The sequence below is a fragment of the Lissotriton helveticus genome, chromosome 1_1, assembly GCF_964261635.1.
Source record: "Lissotriton helveticus chromosome 1_1, aLisHel1.1, whole genome shotgun sequence".
Classification (NCBI taxonomy): Eukaryota; Metazoa; Chordata; class Amphibia; order Caudata; family Salamandridae; genus Lissotriton; species Lissotriton helveticus.
Genome location: NC_136057.1, coordinates 1,057,196,436 through 1,057,222,293, shown reverse-complemented (window position 1 = coordinate 1,057,222,293; position 25,858 = coordinate 1,057,196,436). Strand labels below are relative to the sequence as shown.

Genomic DNA, 25,858 nt, shown 5'->3' with positions numbered 1-25,858 from the left:
AGGAGTCCATTCTCTTCATTGTGTACACTATAAGAGGGGGTTGCTTTTGTTGACGACTGTACATTTGCTTCCCTATTTATGATGATCAGGCACCAGGGAAAATGGGCAACTCTCTCTGACATTGTGCACAAGCTGTCCACAAATATGTATGCAGAGTAGACATTGTGAACCCAAGTTATCTCGTACTGCAGTTTATGCCTACATTTTGTTCAAATTGTAGGAGTACAGCGCCATCTAGTGGACTAGTCTTTAATTATATCTCACTGTATTGAATCGGACAAGTGGTTACCTCAGAATTTAGGTTTTGACTCCGGTGTATTTCTCTCCTAGGGGTGGTCTGACACTGGGACAATAAGTTTGTGTTTAGGAACTGTACTACGTCCATGCAAAACATGCAAAATGTAACTCCACCCCCATTCTTTTTGGGCACAGCAGGGGAGCCTCCTCTGAAATGGAACAAGTGGAAAAAGGTGTTCCAGAACTATGCTGTGGTATGCGAGCCAAATCTAGGTTTGGAAAGGAAAGTGGTTTTACTCCTACACTATTTAGGAGCTGAAGGTCAAGAGATTTTAGAACACCTACCTGATTTGAATGCAAATGATGCCAGAAGTCTGAATGAATATGAAATAAGTTTGAAAAAGTTAGACGTACACTTCTTGCCTAAGATTAGCACCATCATGGAATGTTACCATTTTGGGAGAAGGGAACAGAAAGAAGGAGAAACAGTGGAAGAATTTGTGTCAGAGTTAAACTTGGCCGCAAGCTGTAAGTTTGGGGGAGCTTGCGAGGAGAGAATAAGAGAGCTGTTCCTTATTGTAAGATTGAAAGAATACGTGAAGATCGCTGGCTGAAAGATGATCCGCCTTTGGGGGAGGTATTAATCATTACCGAACAGGTGGAACACATGATAGAGTGTGTCAGTGAAATTAAGCAAGATTAAGAAGAAAAATCTAAGGTTAACGAAATCAAGAGTAAGAATGAAAGTGTGCTAGTGGTTAAAGGTGCAAAAGGTGATCAGAAGGAAAACAAGGGAGGTTGGAGCCAAAAAGGGAATTGCTACAGGTATGGAAGAGCAGGCCATTGGGCTAACAGCAGGGAATGCTCGGCGCTCAAAGTAACCTGCAACAAGTGCAGAAGGAGAAGTCATTTTAGAACATGCTGCAAGAGTAATGTTAGCTATAGGAGAAACAGTAGAGACGACTCTACACGAGTCAGTGAGGAAATTATACTGCATGTTGAGAGTGGGACTGTTTGTAACCCAAAAGACTACATAACAATTGAAGAGACAGATTGAAGCCATGTTTGACTCATGCTCAAAACTTACCATTGTTTTGACAGAAGCCTTTGAGAAGGTGTCTAAAGGCAAGATGAAACTCCAAAGAATGGATGTCAGGCCAGGTGGCTATGGGGGTCCACCTATACGCATGAGAGGTTTATTTTGGGGCACTGTTGACTATAAAAGGACAGAAGGAGTAATTTCTGTCCTGTAACTCCAGTTCTGTAGTAGGGGTATCTCTGTTATAGTCATAATAAAAAATAATCTCTTAAGCTGTCTAAAAATTGAGTCCTGCACAGACACTTAAGAGAGAATTTAAAGACATATAATGCAGCCTATATCCACAGGCTACACTGTCCAGTACTTCAACTAGACATTCCACCACAACCACAAACAGCACAGCTTGCCAAATTTTCTTCATAGAGAAAAACTTCCCGTTTACCAACAAAGCCTCTGGAATGATAGAGAGGAAGGGGAGGACAGACAAGCCCCATAGGCTGCCATTATGTGGCTCAAAAAGGGATACCGTGCCTTTAAGAAAACTTTCTAGAACTTTCTCAGTATCCCAGAATGCCCAGCAGGTCCCATTTACTTTCAGTTCTTTTTGAAGGCGTATAACGCCAGACCTGTAGCATTCCGAACATAAACATCTGTCTCCACCGGGGAGGAGGGCGGGCGCTTATGACTATAACAGAGATACCCCTACTACAGAACTGGAGTTACAGGACAGAAACTACTCCTTCTGTAGTAGGGGATCTCTGTGTATAGTCATAATCTAGTGAATAGAATGGCAAGCCCGTCCCCACACCAAAGCGGCGGTGGAGAGAAAAAAAGTACAACACCACTACTGTGCGAACAGATTTCGCAGCGAAGCCTGCCCAACCTGAGCGTCTGCCATGGCATCAGTGTTCAGACAGTAATGCTTAGCAAAGGTATGGACCGACTTTCAAGTGGCCGCCCTGCAAATTTCTGCAATGGGAACATTACGTAACAAAGCAGTCGTGGCAGCTTTGCCCCTGGTGGAATAAGCCTTAGGTTTACCCCCTAAGGTCTTATTAGCCTTTTGATAACACAATTGTATACAGGACACAATCCACCTCGAAATAGACTGTTTTGAGGTAGCAAGACCTGTCCTGACTGACCCATAATTGATAAACAATTGGTCTGACCTACGAATTTCTCAGGGAATGTAGAGACCTTTCCGCTGGAGAGGAAGGATTCTGAAAAAACATAGGTAAAGTTATGGTCTGGTTAACATGGAAATCAGAAATAACCTTAGGAAGAAATTTAGGGTGAGTACGCATAACAACCTTAGCAGCATGAAATACAGTATAAGGTTCTTGGCAACACAACGCCTGAATTTCACTCACCCTGCGGGCCGATGTAATGGCCACAAGGAACGCCGCCTTCCAGGACAGGTGCTGCAACAAAGCCTTATGAATAGGTTCAAAAGGCTCCTTCATCAATCTGGACAGCACCACATTCAATTCCCATGAAGGCGAAGGGAGTCTGACCGGAGGAAACACTTTCTTCAAGCCTTCCAAAAAATCTTTGATCACAGGGATCTGGAAGAAGGAGGTCTGTGAACGGCATTTCCTGTAGGCAGTCAGCGCAACGAGATGAACCTTAATGGAATGAAAATTAAGGCCAGACTGCGCCAAATGTAAAAGATATGGAAGGATGACCTCTTCCTTACATGTCGTTGGATCATAGTTCTTGGACTTGTGCCAGATGCAGAATCTCTTCCACTTGTACGCATAAGAAGTCCTAGTGGAAGGTCTCTTGGCTTCCTTCAGTATGTCCATACAATCTGCCGGGAGATTCATATGGCCATATTGCACTATCTCAGGAGCCATGCCGCCAAACTCAAAGACGAGAGATTGGGGTGCACCATCTGCCCCGAACTTCGTGAGAAGGTCCGGCCTGCACGGCAGCCGATTGTGAGGAAGGAGAGACCGGTGAAGCAGGTCCGAGAACCACCATTGCCTGGGCCATTCTGGGGCAATCAGAATCATCCGCGCCCTGGACTGGGCGAGCTTGATGAGCACTGCCGGAATCAGGGGAATGGGTGGAAAAGCGTACAGAAAGCTGTTCGACCAGTTGATCCATAACGCATTCCCCAGCGTTCCCTGCTGGTAGTACCTGGATGCGAAGTTTCGGCATTTGCTGTTTTCGGCGGTGGCGAACAGATCCACGTCTGGAGTTCCCCACCTGGCGAAGACGTCTCCGAGCACTTCATCGTTTATGACCCATTCGTCGTTTTCCAGGATCAGTCTGCTCAGTGCGTCCGCCTAAACATTCTGCACACCTGGTAGATGAGTAGCCGTTATCGTCAGTCCTTTGGCAAGAAGCCAGTGCCATATCGCCTGCGCCTCCTGCGACAGGGTGCGCGATCTCGAGCCCCCCTGCTTGTTGAGGTAATACATCGTGGTCGTATTGTCCGTCTGTACAAGCAGAGAGTTGGTCTGGATGAAAGGCCTTCAGTGCCAAGTGAACAGCTCTGAATTCCAGGAAATTGATGTGATACGTGGACTTCGTCTGAGACCACGTACCCTGGATCTGTAACTCCCCGGAATGCGCTCCCCAGCCGTGGAGAGAAGCATCCGTCAAGATAGTCTGAGTGGGAATGTCCTTGTGGAAGGGAACCCCTTTGAGGAGGTTCTCCGCTGAACACCACCATTTCAGAGACTGCAGAGCATGCAGGCACAGTCGTATCTTGTCGTCCCAGTTCCCTCTCCTCTGATCCCACTGATCCTCCAGACACTCCTGCAGCAGCCTCATGTGTAGCTGTGCGTGTGGCGTGAGGAAGATAGAGGAGGCCATCGACCCCAGTAGAGAAGACACCGTCCTCGCTGTTGTAGATGGAGCGGTCATAAGAGCCTGAGCCTTCCGAAGGAGTGATAAACGTCTTTCCTCCGAAGGAGACACGCCTGCTGACAGCGTATTGATGGAGGCTCCCAAGTACTGTAGGCATTGGACCGGAGTCGGGACAGACTTGGAAATGTTGATGTGCAACCCCAGCTTGTTCAAGAGAACGAACGTCTTCTGGAAGTGCGCTTGAGCTTCCGAGAAGGAGTATGCCTTGATCAACCAATCGTCCAGGTACGGGTAGACAAACACCTTGTTCTTTCTCAGGTCCTTGGAGCCTGATCTTCTTTCTGTCTCTCAGGGTCCTGGAGGAGAAGGTCTGGCAAATCTCACACTTCTCAGGTAAATGAGTAGAAGGGAGGCACAAGATACACACAGGGTGAGGGTCCGATTTGGCCTTCTTCCTGGAGCACTCCGGGCATTTATCAAACAATCATTGTTATCAAACAATGCTGGCATTTTTGACAAAAAGGAGTGCTCAGAATACTAGAAGAGGAAGAGGGCACCAAAACACGGCGAGTGTAAACACTCACACACTTTAAAAGTGCAAAAATTCTTATAACAAACCCAAAAAAGGGAGAGCTCAATGCTCCAGGGTCCTGCTAGCAGGAGCCGGAAAAAAGAACTGAAAGTAAATGGGACCTGCTGGGCATTCTGGAATACTGAGAAAGTTCTAGAAAGTTTCTTAAAGGCACCGTATCCCTTTTTGAGCCACATAATGGCAGCCTATGGGGCTTGTCTGTCCTCCCCTTCCTCTCTATCATTCCAGAGGCTTTGTTGGTAAAAGGGGAAGTTTTTCTCTATGAAGAAAACTTGGAAAGCTGTGCTGTTTGTGATTGTGGTGGAATGTCTAGTTGAAGTACTGGACAGTGTAGCCTGTGGATATAGGCTGCATTATATGTCTTTAAATTCTCTCTTAAGTGTCTGTGCAGGACTGCATTTTTAGACAGCTTAAGAGATTAATTTTGATTGCTCCGGGGTCCATGCTCATGAGCGGGACTATTCACTAGATTATGACTATACACAGAGATCCCCTACTACAGAATTGCTGTAACCAAGGTTTATGTATCTAATAACGGAGACAACATACTGGGGTGGCAAGCACAAAAAGACCTGGGCATCTATCTCAATCCCAACAAGGACCCGCAAATTCTGGTACAAGAGGTGGACAATATAGGTGTTAGGATTGAAGATGAGTTCAAAGGAGTGTTCTCAGATAAGATAGGCTGTCTTAAGAACTATGTGCACAGGATCAGGCTAAAAGAGAGTGCAAAACCTGTAACAGCCAAGGTCAGAAACCTGCCGATTTCCATGCAAGAACCTGTGAGAGAAGAATTGGAGAAACTGTGTTCTTTGGGAGTAATTGAGCCAGTGGAGGCCACGGAGTAGGTTGCACCCATTGTTGCAGCTAGGAAAGGGGATGGGGCAGTACGCCTAAGCATAAACTTAAGGGCTCTTAACAAGGAAGTAAGAGTGGCAAGTTTCCCCTCCCCAACATATCCCAAATGATGAGCAGACTAGCTGGTGCTAAGGTCTTTCCTACCCTAGACATCACGTAAGCTTATTATCAGGTCAGGTTGCACCCAGAGTCACAAGGTCTCACGGCCTTTGTTACACCCATGGGGGCCAACAGGTTTAAGCGTATGCCTTTTGGACTGGTCTCAACTGCAGCTGCTTTCCAAAGGATCATGAAAAATCTTCTTAAAGGAATTCCTGGAGTCCTATGCTACCAGGATGATGTCCTGATCTTTGGAGAAGATAACACCCAACATGAACGCAGGCTCAGAGAAGTTTTAGAGAGATTCTTAGAACAAGGCTTAACTGTTAAGGAGAAATGTAGGATTGGGTGCTCAGAGATAGAGTTTCTGGGGCATAAGGTAACCGGAGAAGAGATACTTCCCAAAACAGAGTTACAGAACACCATCCTCAACTTAACTTCTTCCAGTAGCAAAGAGGAAATCAAATCATTCATGGGCATGATCGAGTTTTATAGCAAGTTTGTCCAGAACTTTGCCAGGCATACCCACGAGATTCGCAATCTCCTAAGAAAGGGGGTAACATTTGACTGGAGTGAGGCATGCCAAAACGAATTTGATGACACCAAGAAAGCACTGGCCGAGGCACCCAATCTCAGAGCTTTTGTTCCTGGTAGGAGGACCTTCCCGACCACGGACTTAGCACTAGGGTTGGGTGCGGTCCTTACTCAGGAAGGTGAAAAGGAGGAAGAGACCATAGCGTTCGAAACCAGATTCCTACGTCAGGCAGAGTACAACTACTCGGTTACAGAGAAAGAGGCACTTGTGGTGCATTGGGACACTAACAAATTTAGAGATTTTGTATGGGGAACAAAGTTCCACATAAAGACTGACCACAAGCCCCTTGTAGAAGTCTTTACCAAGGAGGGTTTAGACGTCATTTCGAGCAGAATAAGAAGGTGGGTAGTGAGCTTACAAGAATAAACCTTTGGGGTAGAGTACATACCAGGGGTGAAGAATTTAGCAGCCGACTGTCTCTCGCGGCTGGAAAGGGAAACCCCAGGAGGGATCGAGGAGGAGAACAGGCCAAGTGAAGAGGACAATGTGATGGAGAACGAAAAGGTATGTGCCATCACTCAAAGGCGTTGGATGAGGAACTCTGGAAGGTGGAGTTGGAGGGTGATGTGCTTCTCCAAGAAGTATGTGCAAAAACCAAGGGAGGTTGGTCTGACTGCGACAAGAAGGAGGAGTCTCTCTCACCATTCTGGATGGTCAGAGATGAGCTATCTGTTGCGGACGATTGTCTTTTCCGTGGTACCAAGTTGGTTCCGCCACGGAATTTGAGAGAAGTACTGGTTAATTTGGCCCATGAGGGTCACCTGGGCATCACTAAAACGAAGCAGAGGTTATGCCTAGACTACTGGTGGCCAAACATGGATATGGAGATAGAGAGGAGGATAAGGGAGAGTGTACCCTGCTCGGCCAGCGACAAGGTACTTAAACAACACACACCTATGCATTGCAGGACCCTGGCGGAAGGTCTTTGGGCTGATGTAGCCTTAGGCATTGTGGGGCCATTATCAGGAGAGAACCGCACCCCGTACATCCTGGTACTTAAGAACTCATACTCTAGGTGGCCTAAGCTTAAGTCTGTGTCTGAAATAACTACCAAGTCGGTCATTGAGTTTCTCCTGGAAGTGTTCCTCCGCGAGGGGTTGCCCAGTAGTATCCTCAAGGATAATGGTGTGCAACTCTGCTCTAGAGAAATTAAGGAATTCCTAGAGTGCAATGGGATCAAACACAGGTTGGACGCGCTCTACCACCCAGAGAACAAAGGGATGGTTGAGAGATTCAACAAGACCATCAAAGAATGCATACAGCTAGCCAGAGCTAGTGGGTTGTGTTGGAGACTAGAGGTGATCAAATGTCTAAAAGCTTACAGATTAACTCCACATCAAACCATGGGCATGACACCATTTGAGCTGTTAAGAGCTAGGAAACCCAATTCCAGGTGGGCACCGGGGTGGATGAAATGGTACAATGGGTGGATAACTCCCATCCAAGAAACACCACGCAGAGACAGAGAAAGGAGGGCCATGGCGGATAGGAAAAGAAGATTCGATAGGGCTCATGCCGTGAAAGAGATCCATTACAAGGTAGGGGACCTTGTGAAAATCAGAGCTCCCACAGGGAAGGGGAGCTGGTCGGAGTTTACAGAGCCCACAAGGATTGTCAAACTATTCAGAAATGCTATCAAAACTCAGGACGGGCATATCTGGAACCTGAGCTGAGTGGCAAGGTGTGCCATTCCCACTGAACATGCAGAAATGCTGGGCAGTGGGGAGTCTGGCAAGCCTGATTCTGCTAGGTCAGGTGAGTCAAGTGATGGGAGGATCAACACTCACCGTAGGCTGAGGGGTAGGGTCAACTGTCGTCCCAAATATTTGGATCAGTATGTTGATATGTAGTCCTGAGGTTTTCTTGCCCTGTTGTAGTTTTAACTTGCAAAAATGCAAGGAGGGGGATGTGTGGTATATTCCGGTTGTAGGGACCCTTGTGCCTTTACTGCACCCCTCCCCTAATGTGCTTTGTGGTTCTTTCCCCTGTGCGACCCTAGAACGCTGTGACACCGAAGGTTCTGAGTCGAGCTCCCTGTGAGGAGACGATGAGGCACCGGCGGTGGAGCAGTGGCTGAGGTCCTTATCTGATGTCATCTGAATAAAATCTCGTCTTTAAGAACACATGACGGCTTCCTGTGATGTTTCGATGTGAGGACGGTCTTTTAAATGTCACAGAGATGTCTCAGCAGTCTGCCTTTTTGGGGGAAAGTGCTCAACAGGAAACTGTATCTGAGTTTAATGACTTTCAAGCTCTTGCCGTTAGACTTGACGAAGCTGTTCACCTTAAGCAAACCTACCGGGTCCCACAAGGACTACTGTCCTTGTAAAAATGTGCCATTTGTAAATACGTGCTGACAGTTACTCTATTGTCTCTGCAAATGACAAACTTGTTGAGTTCAGACATGTTGCAGCAGAAAGTAATTTCACTGCAATCCGTCCCTTGCTGAAAGGACCCCCACAATCTTTAACTGTCTATTGCCATACCCCTCTAAACTCCTAAAGATGGCAGGAACCAGTTTCATTGAGGTATATTCTTCTCTGGATCTCAGCAGGTTTTCAGTCAAGATTCAGTGCGGTGCTAGTGATTACCTTAGTGAATGAAGAGCTTCAGATGATTGCTAAATGCATCCAACCTTGACAAACATCAGATCGAGGTGCCAATGTTTGGAATGGACTAGATCCTTCATTTCAATCAGAGGAGAGGCCACCTCCTTGTTTCAAGAGCGGGGATCTTCGAAGTTCGCCAATTCCCACCACACCCCATGTTCAAGGTTTTTCTTTTTCACTTATGTAGATGATATACAGACTCCCTTGAAAGTCAGCAGGTTAAAGTGTAACTGTGCAGGCAATCCCTAGGCCATATGCCGGTAGATGAGCACAAAGTGCCTTAAACTCACCCTGATGTTCTGATCTCGGGGATACAACTATGTGGCCCTGGTCAGTAGATGCATGCTCTACAGCAGAGACCTCAGGTCATGAATGACCCCAGAATTGCCTTTCGTTCCCCCAACTAAACGAGTTTCTAAAGCCTACTTTTTCCACCCATATGTTTTGTCCATTTTGTTTTTCTCCCAAAGTCATGGAAACGAATGCTGCCATTCATTTAAACATTGACTGCTGCAGCACTAAGTCTACTGAATAAAAACCAGGACCACACATCAAATGTTTAAAATAAAATGAGGTGGCATGAGTCCACCTTGGGCTCAGGACATATTACCATAGTTCCACAAAGATCAAAACGTTTGATTGGTGGCTATTCTTTATGCATGATATTTTCGATACTGTTCGCCCTCCCTTTTTGTCAGAAAGATTTTATAGGTATGTGCCATCTGTGAGACTTTGTTTCTCCCCCTGCTGCAGTCGGTGCCAAAATTCAGACCAGTTGTATTGTACTGTATTCTAAGTATTCTTATATAGCGCTGCTGCCACCCTACGGGAATCCTGGCACTCAGATATAGCAACACACAGCCATCATGGTGAGGGAATCAGAAAAAGAGAGCATGGGGAATCAAGCTTTCGGAAAGAGCCATGTTTTTAGGCTCTTTCTGAATTCAGTTAGAGAATCAGTCTGTCTAATCCTCTGTGGCAACTCATTCCACAGCTGAGCACCGACCACACTGAAAGCCCTCCCCCCCCAACCTGGAGCGTTTAAATCTCGTAATTACCAGCATACTGGCACCGGAGTAATGAAGCTGTCTCTGAGGGAGATACCAGGCAAACCTTTCCTGTAACGGGACTGGACCCAATTTGTGTATGGCTCTGTACACCAAGCAGAGGGATTAAAAAAGGACCCTTTCCTTGATTGGGAACCAGTGGAGTTCTCTCAGGGCATAAGTAAAAGACAAATTACGCCGCAGGTTCAGCACTAGTTTTGCCGAGGCAGACTGGACTCTTTGCAAACCCTGAAAGATGTACTGAGGGGCCCCTAAATACATGGAGTTACAATAGTCCAGTCTGCTCATCACTGTGCTGCTTACTACCAGGGAATGCAAATCCTTCGGTAGAATCGGAAGTATCCAACGTAGCAAGCGCAACAGACCAAAGCTTACGCTGGCCATCTTGTTTGCCTGTGACTCCATTCGGAGGTTCTTATCTATTAGGACCCCCAGATTACGTATCGTACTGGCCAGAGCCAGCGGATCCTCCTCGGGGGTAAGCCTAAACTCCACCGGCATATGCATAGGCAGCTTCGCCGATGAGCAGTATAACATCTTGGTCTTCCCTCCATTGAACTGCAGGGAATTCCTCCGCAACCAATCTGCGGTCTGTTGCGTACACTCTTGGAATAAATCCATAGAGACTGCCTGTTTTCCTTCAAAGGAGAAAGCCATTTGCGTATCGTCCGCGTAGTTGACCAAGTCAACCCCGAACGATTTAATAGTGGGAAAAAGCGGCTGCAAATAAATGTTAAAGAGGATAGGGCTGATGGCAGAGCTCTGCGGTACCCCATAGGCTAAGGGTGATTTCCGGGATGTACATGGTGCCAAGGTTACCGTCTGTTGTCTCCCTGTCAAATAAGACCGCAGCCATTGCAAGGCCCGTCCCTTCACCCCTATTCTCTAAAGTCTCCCCAACAGGATTGAGTGGCTCACTGTGTCGCACGCGGCCGACATATCGAGAAGCACTAAAACAGTGGCATTCCGTTGTTCGGCCCGCATCCGTAAATTATCCATCATAGTGGACAGAGCCGACTCCGTCCCATGCCCGGGCCGGAATCCAAACTGGTCCTTGTCCAACAGATGATGTTCCTCCAAGAAGCAGGATAAAGACCTGCTTACAGCCTTTTCCAGGATTTTGATTGAAAAAGAGAGAAATTGGCCGGATATTAACCGGATTTGTCGGATCCAAGGAGGGCTTCTTAATCAGGGGTGTCACCACCGCCTGCTTCCATCCCTCCTTAATGGTGTCTTCTTCCAGGGACTGATTGCATATCTGTCGTAACCAGGGAAAAGTCATTTGGCCATAGGTCTTCCACACTTTCTGAGGCAGAGGGTCAAGTGGAGATCCTGAGGATATGCTTTGCGCAAAGATGTTAAAAGTAAGATCGGTGAAGATCTGAAAGCTATCCAGGGTACACAACTGACCCAGATCCCCTTCCGTCGCCTGTATATCAGGGACCTGGACAACAGTTTTGGTATCCACAAAGGAGCCAACAATCTTCGCCACTTTGTCCAAAAAATGGGAAGCGATCTCATCACATAGTTTCTGTGAGGCCACCACTTTGTTACCCAGGCAAGTTGGGACGGAGATGTCCATGACTATCTTAAAAAGTTTGTTAGTCCCATTAGAGGCTTGTAAGATGGAGTTGGCATAAAAATTTGCTTTACACTCTAGGATAAGCATCTTGTACTTAGTCTGTGATATCCTCAACTCTAGCTTATCCCCCTCTAGGTACCTCTTCCTCCATTTTCTCTCAGCCTTTTTACATAGTAGACGTAACTGTTTCAGTTCGTCGTTATACCATGGTGCTGAGATTTTGTTTCTAGTTCTTATTTTTTTTTATTGGGATTAGTTGATCCAAAGCATCCGTGATGTATATCTGGTAGATATTATAATTCTCCTCTACTGTAGCAGAGGCACAGAAGAGATTAGCAATGGGTGGTGTTAAAAGGGCACCCGTCCCAACTAATTTCGCCCATTCCCTCCCTTTCTGGTAGGCCACAGGAGTTTTGGAATGGTCCCTCAGACCAGGTAGCGTGATTTTAAAATGAATTAAGTAGTGGTCTGTCCAATTTTGAGGTATAATATTCAGTACCTCAGTTTCCAAAACATTGGCAAACAGCAGGTCAAGAATGTGTCTTCCCTGATGGGACGGAGATTTAACTAGTTGTTGGAGGCTAAAGTTAGCACAGGTGTAATTCAGATCTCTCAGATAATTTCCCATGTTAGCGTTATCCCACAGATTGAAGTCTCCCAAGATGATCATTCTGGAGTGTGCTAGGGATAGATTAGTGATGGGATCTAAAAAAGATTGATACTGGATGACACTCCCTGGGGGTCTGTAACAGACCAATCCCGTAAACAGGCTGCCTTTAGGTTCCTGCAGCGAGAACCCCATAAATTCAATCCCGTCTACCTCATCAACCTTCAGGGGAGCAAAATTCATCCCCTCCCTGAATATCACTCCAACCCCTCCTCTTCTGCCCTCTATTCTTGGGTTGTGCAAGATTTTAAACACTGCGGGGCAGGCAAATCCTATTTCTACAGCGGACTCACTACAAAGCGACAAAGCTTTAGAGTTTGCTTCCCTACTAGATAGAATCAGGGCAAAATCTTTTTAATTTGATCTGGATATCCCGTTGATTCTTGTCTAGCTTCTATAGCGCCAAGAGACTAGTTCCAGGATAAATGTTGAGCTTTATAGGTTGCCAGGTAATAGGACAGAATAAAATATAAGAACAATTGGGAAGCCAAATAACTTCAGTTATACAATTTACTCTCCCAAAAAATAGCTAGGTCGTGAATTAAAGGGGTACTCCAAGTTTGTGTAGGTTTGAAGTTTGAGGATGTAGCCTTACCTAGAGCGGTGGACCTCGAAGCTGGGGAACTGGGTTTGAATCTCAGCAACATCACTCAACATCCTGTGATTCTAGAAAAATCACGTAATCTCCCCGTGCCTAACAAAAATGAATGTGTCCTTCTGTAACGAAATTCGTGCTCATGTAAAGCGCTCTGATAACCAATTTCTTGGGTTTAAATAGCGCTGTATAAAAACTCTGGAAAAGTATGACGAAGTAAATACACCAAGAAAACTCAATGTCTAATCAAATCTATATATATAAAAAAAAAAATGTAGATCCTTTGTGTATAGAAAAAGTAGTGAAGTTAAAATAGTAAACTAACCAGAAGGTTGTTATCGAAGCTGGGATGTGACCCCCACATAGCTTAGGTCTTGCTCTGTAAGTGCCGCAATTAGCACAACATTGGATAAGGGGGCTGGTATGCAACGTCTCAGCATCATAAACCTTCAGTTCCTTTTACTATGGCTTTGTTTACAGAATCTGTCAATAGAACAGAGGTACAAGAAAGACTGCAGCAATGTATCTAGTCTTCTATTTTATGTTAATTATTTCTGGTGCTAGGTTCATGGGGGAAATTTCAGTTGGTTTGTGCCCTGGCTCCTGAGAATCTGCTGAAAAGGTCACAATTGTCAGTAATATTTTAAACATTCAGAAGCCACTCCTCAAAAGTGAACCAAAATTCCTAGCATCTGAAAGTACTGGTTTTTGGGGCACCAAATATATATTTTCCAAAGGTCGATGTCCACCTGGCTGGGTCTCTTGAGCTCCTGCCAACAAACTGGATTCCCAGATCAAATATTTGTTTTAACTGGGGTTGGGAGGCACGATCTACTTGAGCCACAAATGGGTTAGCGTTCAAGCTTTTTGTAAGTATCGGACAACAGGCTGGTCCTAGCTGAAATTGTTTGTTGGCAGCCACTAAAAGGAACTTCTATGAAATGAACAGGGGTTCTGCCCAAATTACCCTCGCATACCTGGGCAAGGAGCATCAAACGATGAAAAAGTAGAAAGAAATGTACTGAGGAATCAATGACATATATATTATTTCAAAACAAGATACAATTTATTATCCCGTTTTATACAGTAGTTTCTGTTATCATTAAATGATATGAATTGAAAAGGACAGTATTCGAAGTCAAAAGACAAGGAGGTCAACAAGTGTACACTATATGCACAACAACAAAAACATATCGATGCAATATATACATTATATATACAGCAGTGTGTACCCTCAACAAAAAGAAAAAAGAGAAAAGCACAATCAAATTTCTGTAAATACCCACTCCTCAATTTGGGTGGAGTATCATAACCAAGGTAGTCCTTATAGCGCAGAAGTTATAATTTCTCCTAAAAAAACCATATAATTATTGTACAAAGCGCTTGATACTATTTACAAAGTATATACAGTTTAGTAGGACTCCTTAATCAGATGTCGACGCAGTCGCGGTCGCGTTTCCGCCAACGGTATCTTGTGGCTTCATCAGGACAAGGGTACTGTAAATGGCTCACGGAGTCACCCCCACACTACCACGGGGACACACCCCTTGGGGGTGCAGCTAACCTCCTCTTCAAAGACGTACGGATCGGGTTCTTCTCAGGAAAAAACAATTATAGGTCCAAAAACGTATGGACTCCAGTAGTGTATGCGAAAACATACGCAAGGATGTTTCCTACACCTTCAACTGATGTGGTGGGCAACCTTCAGTTACTCTGTTCGCCCGCTACACTTTCAACTGGGGAACCACTCGATGTAAAGCCGACCAGAGCGCCGTACCGTGCAACTACCGAATAGAACAGAGGTACAAGAAAGACTGCAGCAATGTATCTAGTCTTCTATTTTATGTTAATTATTTCTGGTGCTAGGTTCATGGGGGAAATTTCAGTTGGTTTGTGCCCTGGCTCCTGAGAATCTGCTGAAAAGGTCACAATTGTCAGTAATATTTTAAACATTCAGAAGCCACTCCTCAAAAGTGAACCAAAATTCCTAGCATCTGAAAGTACTGGTTTTTGGGGCACCAAATATATATTTTCCAAAGGTCGATGTCCACCTGGCTGGGTCTCTTGAGCTCCTGCCAACAAACTGGATTCCCAGATCAAATATTTGTTTTAACTGGGGTTGGGAGGCACGATCTACTTGAGCCACAAATGGGTTAGCGTTCAAGCTTTTTGTAAGTATCGGACAACAGGCTGGTCTTAGCTGAAATTGTTTGTTGGCAGCCACTAAAAGGAACTTCGGCACCAAAAGGACCCACTGATTGAAGTCAGCAACTGGGACTTCTGTTTAAGGAATCTCCACCCCTTTGACTTGTGATGTCTTTGGAACCAATAATGGTAGGAATGGTCCAATTGGTTCAAGATTTGTGGCAGCCACCCTCAGCCAACGAGACACTGCCTCAAGCTCTAACATGAAAAGGAAAAATGTCACCAATCCTCTCAGGATCGGAAGAGTGTCCCAAGGGCTCACACAAAGTCAAGAACGTATCACATTAGGTCAAGGTGGTACAGGCCCCCAAACTCACAGTTCTGGAGTGTCTGCTACATTCCCTCCTTCTACATGTGGTTCTGACAAACTGGGGTGCAAGAACTACATTATTCCTAGCGGATTCATTTCTGCTTGGCGATCTTTACCTATTTTGGTACATGCTCTTTTCTACACCATGCAGGTCCTACATAAGTTCTAAAACTACCACCAGCCTCGAAGGTCAGTATGAAGATTCAGCTCCTCCGGAACTCTGGAAGAAGATTGCCTTCCGGCTATAAGAGATCAGCATTTATCTCAAAGTAGGTGCTACGAATCCACGCAACTCTTTAAAATGTGAAGCCTACTCAAAAATCGCACAGTCATTTTCATGGGCTTTCTTCGCAGGCTTCCACAGCAGAGGGGAACGTACAGGCACCAACAGGTGAGGGCATGGTAATTCTACGAGTGACCTTCCAGAGATTCAGGGCAATGTCTTTCTATTCCTAGTCAACAAGAAGCACATCAAATGGTACAGGCGAGCTCAGGTGAAGTTGGTGTGCAGATGTCCAGGGACCCATATGTGGCTGTAGATTCCTCTAGCCTCCATAAGAATAAAGAAAAGGTTGCATAAGCATCGTTTTGTGCACCATTCATACAGAGTTCTATAGGCCATACTTAACACTATAGCAGAACAGCCGTCCATCCAACACCATGCATACCTTGTCAACCATATCACTCATACACACATGCATGCAAGCCCCCGTTAAAAGGGGACCTTAAAGGTTTATCCAGAGGGGTAAATAAGGCCTCTTTCCACCCAAGCAACTAGTTGAAACTCCAAATGCCATGACAGTAGATTTAGGCACCACCACCAGTATACCCATAATCTTGATTGAGAAGTCGTAGCTATCATCCGCTAAGAGTATGCATGCACGTTGGAGTACGCATTAGCTGACAGAGCAACGTGCTATGCAGGTGGCACAAAGAAAAACATGGAGCCTATTATTGAGCAAAGATTTTTAGATACACTACACAGGCAGGCCAGAAAAGGTCAAATAGGTTCAGAAATTCCCTTACTATTCAATGGCTTCCACACCTTTGCACGCTCTCGCCACACTCCAAGGTAATTAGAATACAGCATCCATTCCATTATTCTCATCTTTTGAATAGAAAATCAGTTTTGCATCATCTAATCTCAGACAGCTGGCTTGCATCCAGGCCCGACTCTTGTCATAGAGAGTTTGGAATTGAACAAAGTACATTTAAGGGCCCCCATGACTTACAACGTAAGTTGTGTATCACCAGCATAGATATGAAAAACTTATGCTAAACGACTGTAACAATTTTTGCAAGGGCAGAGATATAGAGGTTAAAAAGAACGAAGGATAAACAGGACTTCTGCAGAACACCACAAGTTAACTTTGATCTTCCAGAGATGACCTTTGTTACACATCTCGTCCGGTCTGTTAAGAAGAAGAAACATTTTTAAAGTGTTTTTGCAGACCTTTGCCACCAGTCTGTAAAGAGGACAGCCTGATTCACAATACCGTTATCACATTTTCTGTCTCTGCCTGCCTGGAGACCAAACTGCAGGTCTTGAGGTTGGCTTTAATACTTTCAATTGCTTGGAAACTGGCAGGCTGCTGCTATCGCCAAGATTTGCAGAACGAACAGGATATTTCAGCTAGAAAGATAGTTACTTGGCCATTTTAAAATCATCCTTGTCAGATTGAATGGAATTGAGCAGGCATCGAAAGCAGGAAACCTAATGCATGGCAGGTAATCCTGCCATGGCTAATCCGCTGCAGGTCCCAACTCTCGGCTACCTTTTTTAGTATTCCATGTAAGGAAAATGCTGATTTCTTTATGGAGGAGTCAGATTTTAAGAGGCCAATGGCAAGGACGAGGTGGAGACAGACCTAACCTTGGCGTCTCAGTTTCTTTAAACAACAAGCTCAAAGAAGAGAAAACTTTGGCTGGAAAATAAGAATAAAAAGCTGTGTTACTTGCACTGCTTCTCTAGGAAACGCCTGTGCCATTAATAGTAAGGGCCCAGTCACAAGTTTTTGCAGTGCCACCACCGCACCCCTGCCCTGCACCAACCAGATTACAAGTTATTTGTAATCTGGCAGGCAGGCGCCATGGTGTTCCCAGGGTGGTGCTTCTTTCAAAAGTGGTGGTGCCTTTGAAAAAGACACAGAAATATAAACGTCTCACAAGGGTCCTGCATTGCAAGGACTGAAAAGTCGATGCCATGCAGAAACTCTTGCACATGCGCACAGGGGGGTACGTTATGCCCCCCTGAGTGCATGCACAAGCGGAGGAAGCACAGGGGGCTTTTCGTCTCTGCTAGGGTTGACATGGAGGAGGAACCTCCATGTCACCGCCGGCGGAGAGGAATCTCATTGAATGCTTGGCGGGACCGCAGCAGTCCTGCCAAGCATATTGCGGCTTCTGACCAGCGCACCACCTCCAGGGAACAGTAGTTTCCAAGCAGCGGTCCCAGGGTGCTCCGACCGCCCTGTTCGTAATGGGGCGGTCGGACCACTGGTGCAGCAGTGGCTGGACCACCACCACTGCGCCATGACGAGTCTGGCGGTCCTCGAACTGCCAGCCTCGTAATCAGGCCCTAAGTAGCTTGACCAAGAAAGACCTAAGGCAGAAGTGGCCTTCCTATGGCCAACAATCTGAGTTGCAAAAAAAAAAAAACAGAACATATGTCCCTTCGAGATAGCTCAAGGGATGCGGAGGAGCAGTTTGCTTAATCGTCTCAGACTCCTGGTGTTTTTATCCTAAGGATTTATGATTTTATTCAGAAAGAACCTACCTGACCAGGTAATCAATCTAGTCCTCCAAACCTAAGGTAAGCGAAGTACAAGGAATCAAACATTTTCGAAGGTTTGGAACCAGAAAAATGTCACTGGACACTACTCATGTATTAGATTGTTGTAGTACACAACTCGAGGAGTAATAATAGTGTGAAAGTATTCTTGCAAGTTTTGTCGCCATCATTCAACTTTCTTCGGATTTGTCTGAGCCCTTTTATGTGCGTAGTAAACCCAATGTTGTGATGATTCTTGCCACACACAATTCGCCCTTTACATGGAAGCATCATTTTCTTGCCTGACTAATCTGATCATCAAAAAGGTGTACTAATTCCAACACTTTCATAGACTGGGAGGAAGTAGATCAAATTGTGACAGCATGGTTAACATACTCTTAAAGCTTTCCCTTCCTTTTGTATCAATGGGGGATTTTTTTGTCATCCACATCAGAGTGTTTACGTTAGGGATCGCTAACCACTATGCAATGACCGAATCAAGTATATGGGGCTGGAGCACAAATTGATTAAAAACATTTACTTGTTCAGATGTTTGGTTAAATTGATCGCAACGCAACTCAGAATCACCAAATCATATAATAAAAACATCTATTATCATAACAGTATCAGATGTGTTTCCAAGGCGGAGATGTGCAGGCTCGAAATTCCATAAGGTCCTACTTAAAGTGTTACGAAGAGCCTGGGGAAAGTCATAACACCACCCCACAAAGACAAGACTCCATGTTGAATCGGGAGAACGTGGCCACAAGAACTTATAAGTTGTTAATTTTTTTATGCATGCCTTGTTAACTTTTAATTTGACCTTGAAAAATCAAAACGAATTCACTACTACTGCTTGTAGATTGAAGGAGCACACTGAGTCCAAGAATTCCAAAATGGTACCTACCTGTGGCTCACAACAGTAAAAATAAATATTTATATACACACATCTTGAAATCATCAAAAAGCACCACAGAGATACAATCACAGGAAAAGAATCAATAAGTACTGTAAATAACCTGTAACAAAATAATTATTCGAAAAAGAAAAAAACTGAAATCAGAATCACAGTTATCAAATATGAAAGGAATGGCAACCTTGGACTTTTCTGTTCATTAATCTGTTTAAAACACAACAAGAAGTGTTGTGCTTGAGTAAAGCGTTAACAAAGCTGTTATGTCATGAAGTCAGTCTAAATCCCACCTTTGGATAAGCATCACAAGCACTTGAACCACATATGGGAAAGGTCGGTTTTTACAAATGATTGAATGAGAACTGCAGAAATGACACACAACATGGAATTTGAGAAGAACGTTTTAATACAAGGTAGCTTGGTAATATTCTGGTCTCTGTATTAAGTTAGCAGCCTCATTTCCAGAGTCACCTATGCAAGAAGCAGAGTTGGGCAGCCTGGAGGGCCTCTTCAAGTTTAGTGGATAAAACAGATATCCCCTGCACCATTAGTTAAACCTTAAAAACCCATGTACAAGGGATATTTTGTTAATCTCCAATTTTATGTGACGAATTTCTGGAAAATTAAGAAATAACCAGAATACAGTACACAGAAAAGTGTCAGTACAGAGGTGTTAAGGGTATTAATCTACGTAACAATCTTTTTATTTTTACTAAAAATAGGAGATGGCTTTTAACTACACTTTGTCACCATTGTAGAACATTTCAATTGTTGAAACCCTTTTAGGCGTTTCAGACACTGCTTGGTAAGGCCACTGAACGTACTGCACCACAAAGCCATTCTGGTATTTTGCCCCAGTCACCAACTTAATCCCCAGAAGTAGAAGAAAACGTGGTTCCTCTTCATAGCACTCCCTCTCTTTAATTGAAAAGCAATCTAAGGCTCAAGAGATATTAACTGCTGAAAAGTGTATTAGCACCAGGAGGCCCAGCTGTTAAAACACGGTACGAAAGAAAAGTACAAATTTTTTTGAAGGGAGTGTAAACAACAGAATATTGTTTCAAAGATCAGCCCGTCATAATAGGAATCTGCCTTTGAAGAGGAAAGCGGGATGTATAGAAGTCAGTACCTAATAAGTATGTAGTGAATTAACGAAGAAAAACCTAACCTATGTGTCATTCATTTACTTTTACTCTGTCCCCTGTGGAAGCAGAAAGCATTAGGGCCCACAAGAATAAGCTCGAGGATCCTACAGAATGAACGAGCAGGAAAATGTGAGTAATGTCATAAAATCCGGTTACAAATTCAGTGCCTCAGCCATTAAAGCCTATCCTATCTTCCTAAACACATCTTTAAAAAGAAACCACTTCAGCCCAGAGTTTAAAGTCTCCGAACGCAGTAAATTATATTGTGTGCATTATCTGACTTAAACAGAGGGACGATAAATGACAACTTCCGAACCCCTCTGCCCCCACCCCCAATTAACACAGTTAAGGGAACTTCTCCCAGCATAGACACCTCCAGGACATCTGCCCTTGAAGTAAATACCTCCCGGTTCACCCAAGGACAGATGATAGCGATCTGCTTGTATCAAATGTATTCAAGGAGCTCAAGTGCAAACGACTAAATATGAGTTAATTCAGGGGAGACCTGTGTAGAATCACAAAAATACCAATCTGAACATGAACTGCAGGTTATTCCGAGCGTTCACAGTGAGTTCTTCTTGAACACGTCGCTGGTTTTTGTTCAATTCAACTATCACTTGCTAATCTTCTGTAACTGGCAATCAAGACTTAAGAGTCAGAGCCAAAGCTGAGTGCCTATCTCTCGGCCAGTAACATCTTGGTGTTAATGCCTACAACGTTTTCCTTGCGCAACCATATGGTAGTGGCAACTGAAATGGCTCATATTCCCACCATCACTGCAAAATAATGATGTGTTCTCTGACGTGCACCTGCTGCTCCATGCGCAAGGCATCTTCCCTCATCAGCATGTCCTCCTTCATGTGCATTTGAAGGTGTTTGGTAAGGTGAGATGATCGGTTGAACCTCTTGAAACACACATTGCAAAGATATGGTTTCTCTCCCTTGTGCAATTTCTGGTGTGTGAGCATGTTTGCTAAGCGGCTAAAACTCTTCCCGCATTCATCACACGTGTGTGGCCTCTCCCCCGTGTGCAGCTGCTGATGCGTCACCAGATGTGAAGAATGGCTGAACCTCTTGTCACACTGATTGCATGGATAGGGCTTTTCCCCAGTGTGCATTCGCTGATGGGTTTTCATGTTGGACAAGCGACTAAAGCTCTTCCCACATCTACCACATGCAAATGGTTTTTCCCCAGTGTGTACCCGCCCATGGGTGATCATGTTTGCCACGTCACTGAAACGCTTGCCACATTCAACACATTCATATGGTTTCTCCCCAGTGTGTGTTCTCTGGTGGTTCACAAGATTTGAGAGTCGGCTAAAGTTCCTTCCACATTCAATACAAACATGTGTTTTTTTCATTCCTTTCTTTCTCCCCGGCTTGTTGGATTTGTGAACGCCTGTTTGGCGGCTGGGTGACTGATCTCGACATTCATGGCCTCTTCGTTTTTTATCATGCTTGATCCTTCCCTTTGATTTATTTTTTTTCTCTGCTTTTCCTCTGGCTTTTCCGGAGAGGTGCTTTGGTATTATCCTTTCATCCCAAACTTCAGAATCCTTCTTCAACCTTTTTCTAGGTTTGGGTTCTGTTGGATTAAAAAAAACAATAGGGTTTAAGACAACTCGGGAGTCTTACAAAACAATTTTAATTTAAAGTCAAGTTTACTGCTCTTGACATGTTTTGGTGCTCTGAGTTGACAGGCCAGAGGCTGATTGTTCCATATAATAATTCCTGTGACCCAAAAAGCTGTTATCAACTGTGAGGTAATGTTTCAAATACTCAATTCTGTGACAAGAATGACAAGGTGTGGATACGTGTAAGAATAAACAAGTATCTTGTAGAGATCGTATCATCAAGCATGATGAAGGTTTAGTACAAACAAATCCAATGAGCAACCAAATACAGACAAAAAACTCATTAATAGTTTTGCTTGTGTTCATGTTGTTTAAGTCGCCTACTTTCCTTCCTTTTCCTTTTGTCCTCTTACTGCACCTGAAATTCCATTCTAGTGTAACACGCGTTGAAAGTTATCACACCATTTAGTCACTTTCTGATTTTTTACATGTATGAATGTGGAGAAGTTTGTGTTAATCTCTAAAACTATCAAAAACTATAGTGATTTCATATGAAGGAGTATTTTGTTACATCGAGCTTCTAATATTATATCTATGAATTCCAAATAAATTATTTCTACTGGTAAAAATTCTCAGGTTGAGAAACAAAAAACTGAAAACTTGACTACTGAGTGTAGCAAAGACCGGGCAGCAGAAAAGGCTGGAGGAGAGACTTGTAGCCCCCTTCTCCACCAGTGATACTGTTACTATTGCTGTAAATACTACAGTACTGGCGGAAAAGGCTAGGAGGCGGGATGAAAGTTGCAACAGCACTTCAAATAAGAGCTGCTGCTGAAGCCACCTCTAGCAACCTTCAGAGGAATACAAGACCTTGCTGACTATTTCCCATGCTCCTTTCCCACGTACCCTATGGCACCCACTCCTTCTCCACACCCCATGCCTGCATACTTGGGGCCCTGTGGGGAGCATGGTGGTGGTGTCCTCCACACCACTAGGTGCCAAAAAACTGCTTAGGACATTAAATTTCTGCTGAAGAGATAAGAGCCTAACATGCAGGTCAAGGACATCTTGCCAGTGACGATTAAGGAGGCATGAACAAATATATGGCAGGGTCTAAGCACGTTCTCTCACTTTTGCCTTGCTGTCCCCCTCTGCCTGTCTCCCCATTCCCATAGCACAAATTCTGCTGAACAGAGGATCATTGTTACTTTCCTTGCTCTCCACTGCACCGACAACAAAGACGGTTAGTCATAGTCTGTGAGCCTCGAAGTACCTTACAGAAAAAACATAAACAAGTGGAGCCTCTAAGTAGATCGTCTCCAATTAGAGATAGTTATGCCACAATAAATAGGAAACTGGCACAATAAATATATCTGTGCTGGAATATGCATGCACTGAATCAATTCAATTCAAAAGATTGTTTTTTTAGACCGTTGGTCTTTAAACAAGAACAAACATACAAACATAACTGTCTTCGGTTTAAAAATCAGCTCGAGTTAAAAACTTTATCAAACCTGTAAAATACTTCAAATAGATTAAAAAGTCTTCTAAAAGAAGTACAATCTTATCTAACGATTGTTAGAGTCCCTATATCATTAATTAAAACTGGTGTGTTTTTCATCAAATCCATACTGATGCTAAAACATCCACTCTACACCTTTTAAAGAACATTTTTAACTGCAAGCACATGCTACATCTAATGCGTGCATATCTAATAACAGATCTACTGCCTGTTCACGATTCATAACCTCGTATTTTAGGAAATTTAGACATAGCCACAATTTTCGTGCATCAAGAACATTTAGACAGTCCAATACGATTTAAAATATATTGCATTTTGTCCCTGCATTACAGGTGCGTTTCTCTTCTGGGTCAATCATATCCCTCTTAATCCTATCATTATCATAACATGGATTAATTCCAATCCTTATTTTTAATAATTTCCTCCTTAACCAGCGATTGGGAAGAAAATCCATGTATGGGAATTGTTGGCCTTTTTGTACCGCTTTTGGCCGCCATAAGTGTGGCAGGGTATGCTCAGACGTGAGTCCCTTGCTCACTTTGCCACTGGATTCAGGCAAGCCGGGCTGAAGACGGCTGGAAAGTCAGAAAGCGGTCCTCGGAAGCTTGTTTCCGGTCCAGGGAAGGCATGGCTTGGCAGTTCGGGCTAGACTGTTCCCATGAGGCACAGGGTCAGACTGATTTGCATATAGCCATGTCTGAACTGGGGTGGCAGAGTGGGCTAAAGAACGGTGATGGATCAAACCCAGATCTTTTGACTGGGTGTGAGTATTTGATTGGTTCTGATGCTCCGTCCATCACCACCCCCTTTTGTACCGCTTTTGGCCACCATAAGTGTGGCAGGGTATGCTCAGACGTGAGTACCTTGCTCACTTTGCCACTGGATTCAAGCAAGCCGGGCTGAAGATGGCTGGAATGCCAGAAACCGGTCCTCGGAAGCTTGTTTCCGGTCCAGGGAAGGCATGGCTTGGCAGTTCGGGCTGGACTGTTCCCATGAGGCAAAGGGTCAGACTGATTTGCATATAGCCATGTCTGAACTGGGGTGGCCGAGTGGGCTAAAGAATGGTGATGGATCAAACCCAGATCTTTTGACTGGGTGTGAGTATTTGATTGGTTCTGATGCTCCTTCCATCACCACCCCCTTTTGTAAAGGTTTAATCATAAGCATACAGATCTTTTCCCTTCCAAGTATTGCCTGTCCATGTCCCATGCTATTTCTTTCCCTGCGTTCTAAGTTCCCTCATACTTATAGTCGAATGAAAGTTCTGATGGCTTACATCATTCCTCAGTAACCTACACACCATAGTCACTGTTTCTCTGATCCATTTTGCCCACTTCAATTCTCTCGGTAAGATCTCACTTTTACACCAAAAGGATTCTTTCAGTCCCTCTTCACAACCCAAGCTTTGCCAGAATCTTATTAGTGCCATGATTACCATTTTCTCACATGAGACCATTCCAGTTTCTAGTCTTATAGCCCGTATCACGGAGGATCTGGGTAGGGACAGTAATTTTTTTACTCATTTCCCTTCTTCAATATCCCACTTCCACTTACCATTTAAGTATAGCAGTTCAGCGCCATATAAGAACTGGGGAGGTACCATAGCCCTGTAAGAATTCAGGGCTGATCTAGCCATCATTTCCCCATAGATGGCATTACATTTTCTCAGGCCACTAACTGAGTCTAGGACCCAGTTGAAAATCTTCCACTTTTTACAGAAGCAAAGAATCTTTGTAGTCACCAACACTTTGAGCTTTCTTTGCAGACCTATCTCTGTTTGGTTCATAATTACCAGGTCATCTGCATAAAGTAAGCATGCAATATGTTTCCTATCTATTTTGGGCTGGCCCCCCGCACCGATCTCAGGGTGGCAGGCAAATCTGCTATAAATAAAGACAAAAGCAACAGGGCCAAAACACACTCCTGTCTTAGCCCATTTTGAATCAGTATCTTCCGTGACAGTGTACCCACTGTATCGAGAATAACCTGGGCCCAATTCTGACTATGTAACCCTTGTATTATAAACAGGAGCCCCTTGGAGATATCCAAGTCCCCCAGCATGTCCCATAGCCGTTCTCGATCTACCAGGTCGAATGTTGCCTGAAAGTCTACGAAACAGCAGAACAAACTACCCCCCTGTTCCATCGACTTTCGAGCCAATGCCCATTACCCAAAGCAGTGATCAATTGAAGAGTGGCCCTCCCGAAAACTACCCTATTCTGAAGGCATCACTTCATGGTCCACAGCCCACTCCTTGAGTTTTTCCAAAATAATTTCAGAAAACACCTTTTCACTGATATCCAAGAGATTAATAAGCCTGTAATTTTTAGTATTACATCTTTTTATTGAGCCACACAAAAAGCCTGTAATTTTTAGGTAACAGAATATCTCCTCGTTTATGGATGGTCTAATAATTGCCCCTCTCCAATTCACCGGAATTTTCCCAGACTCAAGGATGCTATTGAACATTTTGGTGAAAAATTCTGCCCACCAATCTGGTCTAGTTCGAATAATTACTGCCGGAAGATTATCTGGGCCCGCTGCACGGCTAGGTGTTAACTTAGATATATTTCGTCTTACATTGGCTAACGTAAAAAGAGGCCTAATATCTTGTTCCACCTCTAGCCATAATGTATCTTTCGTTTTTTCTCGACCAACAGCT

The 25,858-nt window shown here is 44.3% G+C and overlaps 1 protein-coding gene across 1 annotated transcript in view; it reads right to left on the bottom strand.

Annotated features, from left to right (window-relative positions):
* Window positions 1–19,343: 19,343 nt before the first annotated feature.
* The window catches only part of LOC144820800 (uncharacterized), a 148,601-nt gene continuing 142,086 nt past the window's right edge, over window positions 19,344–25,858 (bottom strand). Inside the window, exon 4 of the mRNA XM_078677960.1 lies at window positions 19,344–21,685. Coding sequence (XP_078534086.1) covers window positions 20,874–21,685 — 812 coding nt within the window. The 3' untranslated portion in view covers window positions 19,344–20,873. The remainder of the gene's footprint in view (window positions 21,686–25,858) is intronic.